This window comes from Thermobia domestica, chromosome 1 (assembly GCF_964235325.1).
Source record: "Thermobia domestica chromosome 1, izTheDome1.hap1.1, whole genome shotgun sequence".
Classification (NCBI taxonomy): domain Eukaryota; kingdom Metazoa; phylum Arthropoda; class Insecta; order Zygentoma; family Lepismatidae; genus Thermobia; species Thermobia domestica.
In genome coordinates, this window is record NC_137454.1 from 203,378,625 (window position 1) to 203,386,571 (window position 7,947).

General features: G+C 37.7%; 1 protein-coding gene across 1 annotated transcript in view; it reads left to right on the plus strand.

Annotated features, from left to right (window-relative positions):
• Window positions 1-7,693, plus strand: part of LOC145693019 (lambda-crystallin homolog) — a 44,330-nt gene extending 36,637 nt beyond the window's left edge. The window contains exon 6 of the mRNA XM_081768680.1: window positions 7,396-7,693. Coding sequence (XP_081624806.1) covers window positions 7,396-7,625 — 230 coding nt within the window. The 3' untranslated portion in view covers window positions 7,626-7,693. The remainder of the gene's footprint in view (window positions 1-7,395) is intronic.
• Window positions 7,694-7,947: the final 254 nt, after the last annotated feature.

Here is a 7,947-nt window from a genome sequence, read left to right on the forward strand (position 1 = left end):
CCATAAGAATAACACGGGCATATTTTTAAAATAATCGAAAACGACCAATATTAGAGTTTAATTCATAGTTTTTGGGGTCACTGAGATGAATAGTGACAGTTTTAATCCAATTCAACTTCAACGTCATACTTTACTCCTCAGGGAGGGGGCGAGATTTAAAAGTAATCAAAAACGACAGATAGAGGAAGTTCGGGTATTATGGAATATAATTTTTGTTTCGCTTGTACCTCTTAATAATTGTACATTGAAACAAACAGGAAAACAGGTATACGCCTTACATATTTGGCTTTATTTATCCGTACCTTGATAAAGAAGTTTCGTTACAGGGGTGGGCAAAATTGATAATTTGTAAAGATAACCACTTTGGAGGATAATATAAAATAGTCGGGCAATATGGAATAAAAGTGTTATATAAAAAATAAATGAGTTTTCTGTTGTAAATACAATGAATACAGTCAAGGGCGCCCATGTTGTGGTTTCCAAGGGGGGGAAGTATAAGCGACATTTCAAATATACAGTAGTTTCAAATTTTGTTGTAACTATTCTAAAAATTCAATTGAGTTTTCGATATTCCGAAGTACAATTTCTTCAAGGGGGCGAGCGCCCCACCTTGCCTCCCCCCTAATCGGCGCCCTTGAATACAGTGACAATATATGAAACTTCTGAATGTCAAGCCATAACTGAACCTGATTACTTGCAAAACTCAGAAATATAATACTCTGCTTCAGGAACGGCACAGTCATTGTGCGCTCACATTAAACATGATGAACACTGGAACCAAAGCTCACCTTTTGTATCATCAAAAAATTTGCTGTAACAAAAAACAAACAAAAAAAAAAAAAAAAAAAAACACACTTAGCATCGTTGTCATCAGGCACTGTACCAGGTAGATAAAGTGTCAGGTTTAAATTATATATTGTCATTGCTTGACTCTTCTTCGTAAACTGTCATTAAAGTTTTGCTAACACTTTTCTTTGACTTCTTCTGACATGGCAGATGAGCACTACATTGAAAAACCCTCTTTCTCATATGACGATATCCCGGTACAGATAAAGCCCATTTGTGACGTAAGGTCAGCAGTTTGTATATTTATATAACCAAGGTTACTAAGTTATCAAAATACATCTAAACACTGCATTATGATATTACCTTTTTATTGTAGTACGTAATAGTTAAACATTTACACACTTTTTAAAAATTGTACATACAGTTGTCGCGAGATGGATCCTTCGTTTATACTGTATATTATTTATTTTGTTGCTATGACAACTAAACTCACATCGTCAACTCAAAACACTATTATAACAAAGAATTATCGCATAACAACAGAAAAGAAATTACTTCTATTTCTCTTCTCATATTTTTCTTCTTCCTTTTTTTGAACAGCTTGTGCATATTTTAAAAGTACATTTTGCCCATAAATACAAATAAAGATGTTAAAAAAATACAAATATCGTTGTATTCACACATTCATCACTTTTCTTGTCTGTTTTTTACTTAATGTAAGAAGTTTCGTTTCTAGTTGTGTTTTGTAAGGAGATCCTGTAATAATCGAGGCGGTTCCTCGTGTTAATCCTTTATTCAAGGTTTTCTTATGTGGTAAAGGAGATATTTCAAGTGGTAGGATAAAATCTGAGGTTTTAGAAGAACGTGTCACTTGTTGCATTTCTGGATCTTGGAAACTATTTTGTGGCGTAGTCGCAATCTCAGGCATATTGTTCTTGTAGCTTGAGGTGAACAGGATGGCGATACAAAACACTTGAGTTAGCATCATTTGAATTTCTAGCAGATCTCTGTTCATTGGCAACAATAGTATCCTGTTGATCTTGAAGCTTTGCTGGCGTCTACTATTAATCCAATGTTCTCGGGGTTGCTGCCAGAGTAGGTGTTGCTGTGCTGAGCTTTCGTTACCTTACAGCGGCAACATTTTCAGTGCTGTGTGTCACACACAGCTCTGAAGATGTTGCCGCTGTATGGTAACGAAAGCTCAGCACAGCAACACCTACTCTGGCAGCAATCCCGAGAACATTGGATTAATAGTATCCTGTTGTTTGACTGTCTCATCTGCAACTGTAATAACGGTTTCCCCACTAAGATCTGTAGTAGATAGCAAAGAGCTAAATAGTTAAAAAGTCCACGTAGATCCAACCATAGCGTCAATGCAAGTAGGAAACCACGTAGAGTACTATTCATATTCAAAAACAGTTATATAAATGTATGTTTAATTGTCCAATCTCCAATAGATATTTTTGTAATCGGGATATCATATTGAATACGGAATACTATGCTTTTCTTGGGGGTATTATGGAATACTATTCCATATTGCTCTCCACGCCATCTTGGAAAAGAAACAGTTGTTAAACGCATTCGAAGGCATATAGGATAATGTCACTTATCAAACTATCATTCTGTACAGGGTCTTCCAAAAGTCCTCCAAAAAGGTAAAAAGCTGTAACTTGGTGACTATTTATTGTATTTGTACAAAACTTTTAGTGGACTTGTAATCAGGGGCGGATCCAGGACGGACTTCTGGGGAGGCGGTGGGTTGTAATACTGCTACTTAGAGCTACTTTTAAGAACGTCAAAAAATAAACTATATTTTATCTATATATAAAATAAAAAGTTCCCTCTTCTGGGGGGAAACGATCGCCCCCTGGATCCGCCCCTGCTTGTAAGAAAGTCTGAAATTTCGTTTCCAAGTATTTTTTCAACGCCAAACCTCCAGCTGAGCACCATTTACATCAAATATTGCTGAAGTCTTTTCGGGAATCCAAGAATGATATTTCGACGTGCTTCATTCGTAATACTCCCAATCACATCACGTATCTTCTTCCGAAGGTCCTGAACATCTTTCGGGTTTTGCTTGTAAGCTTCTGTCTTCACATGTCCCCAAAGCCAGCAAAATACTCTTCTTCTCACCAAAACACTAGATTTTAACTCACAAAATCACGCCACACACTGCGCATTCTCTTGAGTAGACGCCAATTTTGTCACGTGATTTGCGATTATGACGTCAACGTTTACATCTGCTTATTGTTGCCAACAAAAATTATAACATTTTCACTAAACATTACAAACAAAATACAAAATTGTAAGTAGTACTTTCAGTTGCAGCTTTTTACTTTTTTGCAGGACTTTTGGAAGACTGTATATCCAATGTCATATTAAACAAAGAATCGTTGTTCTACTACATTTCAGTAGGAAAATAGAGGTTGTAAAACACACCTGTAAAAGTTTTCACGAACACGAAATCAAATTTTCACGTCTACCAACACAACAAATGCCACAATCAAAAGGAGACTGAATGTAGAGTACGGTATCATGGGAACGTGAGGTAGTATTTTCGCTCTCTGCTTGGAAGCAACACATCACAGGCGAGATAATGAGCTATTCCATATTATCCGACTATTCCATAATACCTGAACTTCCTCTATTACTGTTGAATTCATAGTTTTGGAGGTCGCTGATTTTAACGGTATCAGTCTTCGTGATGTTCAAGCTCATCTTCATCTCTTGGGGGGGGAGGATGAATTCTTAAAAGTAATCAGATAAGCTAGCTAAATAGTAACTACTGAAATTAGAGCGAATTAAACACATTAACATACGTATTTCCTCGCGCTTGCGCGCGACTCTGCGGGTTCCTACTTTTAAATATTACTTTATTGTGAATCTTTAAAAAAAATAGAATTTTGCCACCCCCTAAATTCTGCCGCCCTGTGCTCGAACACAGAATAGCACTTACCTAAATACAGACCTGGTGCAAGTACGAGAGCATGCTGAAAACTAATGCCTCCAATCTTTTTTCTGTGAATCTAGTTGAAGTTATCGGCATGAAAGAAACACGCGTACAGAGATGAAAAAATTATTTCACTCAACTAACACTAGAAAAGAAAAATGTATCAAACTGTTCACGTGATTTAACTCCATCAAAAACTCGCAGTTTGCATGTGTCATCTGTAGGCGGGCAACTGTTCTAAACAGGTTTCCGGTTTCCAGAGAAACAATCTTGTATTCGATACTAAGCTCGGTGTTTTCATATAATAACGGGAAACAATCTTTGAATTTCTTTTTGAGGGAAACAAGCTAGATAATTTCTACATAGTAATTTACAAGTGCCTTATAATGAATTTACGTATGAAAATATTTATGATCCACTCCGAAGTAAATTCTACCAATGCCCAAGGTGTGACCAGTGAAAAGCGATTTTTAAAATACGACAGACTGCAAAATTGGGTTTATTGCAGTGAGTAGTATAGGTTGCAGTTGGTGTAACTGAATCAGCAAAAAGTTAAACGTATCATAACCAAGCCAAACGTACCTCTACCCAGGACTGAAATTTTGGGAGGGATACCTAATCTCCAGACCAAAACGTTAAGTTCAAACTTCTGGCAGTACACTGGCCCGAATTACGGGAATGACTGTCTAATTTTAGAGGGCCAAAAGATCGTCAATTTTTTCACAGCAGTGTCTTGGCCCAGGGTCATGGTCGAGGATTAATTTCTTTAAATCTTGACATTTACTCACCTTTTATTACATTGGGTGGATATATAACTGATGAAAAATATAAATTTGGTAGTTTTTTTATCCTCTAAGGCAAGGCTTTGTGGTTCTATAAATAATTTGGTAGGGTGTAGGAATTTGACAAGTTTTGTAGATTCAAAGGTCAAGGTTAATAAGGGAATCTCCTTAAACTAATTTGGTAATTTTAACAGGACCCTTAGATCATTATTTTGAGAGGAAAAAATGTTAAGGTCAATATACCCTTGGAGCCAGATTTTTGGGAGATTTGTATGACCATGACTCTAAATTTTAGGCTTTATGACGCTACATAGTATATTTCTAATTTCTATAACCTGGAATGGGTTAGGTTGTCTGGATGGGTTTACTTCTTCTTTTATCGTGATGTTGGTATATTTCTGTTGAGAGGTGTTTCTTGGTCTTTGAGGGCAGATGCAGCTTTCCGTCCTGTGTCCTTTCTTCTTGCAAGTGGCACAAAAACTGTTGTCTACTAGTTTATCACAATCTTCTTGGTCTGTTGCCATAGCGGAAGCAAACTCGTTGATAAGAACACTGGAACTTCAGATGGTCAAACTGGTAACAATTCCAGCAGGGCATAGGTCTTGGAAGTTGTCGGGAAATCTCAACTTTATATCGCCATTCTTTGGTTTCCAGTCCTCGCACTGTAAGCCTGTTGATGTCTTCGATATGCTTGGAAAGAAGTCTTAGCACTGGTGGCGGTCCATTATTTGTGTTTATAGGTATGAAGTTGGTAATTCGAATTTTCTGTTTTTGTAATGCATATTTAATTAAATTAATGCTGGCTATGGTCTCATCTCCCATATAACACATATATATGTGGTTGTCTTTTTCTTCTGCTTTTGTGGGGCGTGCTGGTGTTTTTCTTCTTGCGTCTTCTTATTTGTGCTTCTTGCTTCTTCGGGGTATTGTTTTCTTCCTTTCCTGTGTTGCACTAGCGTGAAGCCGTCTTCTACTTGAATATCTGTTGGTGGTTTTTCACCTGAATGAGAGAGGCTTTTCACTTGTGAGTGGTTATTCACGTGTGTGATTTTGATGACCCTGAAAGGGACAAGATGTTTGCGGTTTCTCCTGTGTGAGCTGCTCTCCGTGTTTTGGTGTGATGTTTTGATCTTTTTCAGTAGTTTTTCCTTCTGGTTGAGTCGCCTCTGTTACGTTCGAGAGCCATCGTAGAATGATTGTGGGCCAATGTCAATGTTTTTGAAAATCTTCAGGAAGATCTCTCTCTAGTGGCTTTAGTTTGAAATGAACATGATCCTTTGCTCCACCCATGTTGAGTAACATGAAATCTTCTACATCAATCCTCTGCGTGATTATCTTTAATGTTCGCTTCTTGTTTGGCTTTCAAGACTCACGGGCAGATACTTTAGGTACTCATCGTAGAGTGTTTTCTATTTTTCTAGGGGTGTCCCTTTTGCTTGTGGGTTGAGTATCTCTCTTCAGTTCTTCTTGATTGACTCTGTGGCGCGCTTTTGTCCCTCTTCCTCACCTCCTCGTTAATCTTCTCTGGACATCCCTTTTCTCTGATTTTGTCTTCTGTTGGGCTCTCTTCTGGGCATCTCCGACGGCAGTTCGTCTTCAGCTCCTCTCTCCTTTTTCTGTCACCTCTTTTATTGCTTCCATCCCGTGTCTTCTTTGTGGGTGTTCTCTTTGGTGGTCGGGGCATTGTTTAGATGGGATTTTTTTGTCCTAAAAAGAGCCACAGTTACTGCTACTAATTTGGGTTAGTGACCCTGAAAAGGGCCAGAGCTCTCTAATTGCAGTGTATTTGCTTCAGTAAGGCTATCCCAGCGAGATAATATTGTGATCCCGTCAGCCAACTGTCGGCAAAGCCTGTTCAACCTATATGGCCAGTGCGAATCTTCCGCCACAATAGGGGTCAAGCCAACTGAAAGCAATGCCTATTTCACCAGGAAGCAGTGTGTGTAGCAATATAACTTTATTGTGCACCGCTCTTCCTTGAAAGACAGGATTATATAAAAGACTATCCTGCAATGATTTAAATCTCTGAAGGTCTGTAGCACTTCTTTGCTGGTCTGGAAATTGTTCACTGCTCTTCTTATGGTGCAGAAACCGGAGCTCCAGGCTTCTAGTTGTGTGTAGCGGCTTTAGTCAATGATTGCTTCATATAATACCGCAAGGTATCCACAACAATGACGAGCATCTTTCTGCATCTTCTAGACCATCGTGAATTCGAAAATGTCCACCTAATATCACCTAGCAAACTACAGCTTCGGCACGTGCCTTTTATAGGTCTTTTCTGAACAGAATCGGACATTTTTCTCTTTCGTATTATTTTTACGAAAGAATATTTCGCCTCTGTATAAATCAAGTTGATAGAATGCCGCCAACTTAAAAATAAACAGATGATTATTTACAAGTTAAAAATATCTTACGGGCAGTGATGATTTCAGGAGGATGGTCCGAGAGGAAATCCCAGACAGAACTACGAAAGCCATCCCTAAGGAATTTCTACGATCGGGCCCAACCTTGCTATCAGTATTTTCGCTGTACTACTTTTACCCCTCTATATTCAAATTCTCTCCCGAAGAAAATCTTCTGAAACCATCACTGCTACGTATAATTACATGCATATATCTAGAACTAAGTTTGGTGGCCAAGTGAAGAAGGTTTACCACACTATTGATAATACAATGAATTACATGGAGATTAATATATTGACATGATTTGTTTAAAATTCAAGTGCAAATGTTAGTTAATACTGAAAAATAGAATGTTTATGCAATGTTAGTTGTAGTTAGTTACAGAAAAAGACGAAACTTTGGTGACTATTTTCATTGCAAAATCATTTTGTTACTCATTCTTCGGAGCACTTTCTAAATTCTTTTTTCTTTATAGGCTGGACTAGTTACTGTGAACGTTACTCTGACGTTATATACAACGTGACAAGTACCTCAGGCCCTGCTCCGCGCTTTCAAGGTCCACAAGTCGAACAAATAACAAGGGAGTTATGTAAAGAAACACCCATCGAGAAACTACAAGAAACAAGAGCTTGGAGAGATACTTGCCTTGTGGCACTGTCTGAATTGAAAAAGAAATTCCCAAAGAAAGGAAATCAGAAATCTTGAACTCATAATTGACATTTTATCTCCTTGGTATACAAATAATGTCAGAATAAATATATAATTTTAATCAATGAAGTGAGTTAATTTTCATCTATCCCGTTAATCTATTTATATTAGTGGAAATGCATTAAGAACTCCCTGTACACATAATTTTATTTTACCGACATTCACAGCACAGAGTTCTGTCTGTAGAGATTATGTTGTGAAACTCATCTGGCAACACAAAGTGTAATTGTGTGTGAATCAGTTTATTCTACAATACTGATGGTAAGTTCACCAGAAGTACCGCTCTCATGATTCGTGTTGTCAGTAGTCCATCGATGGT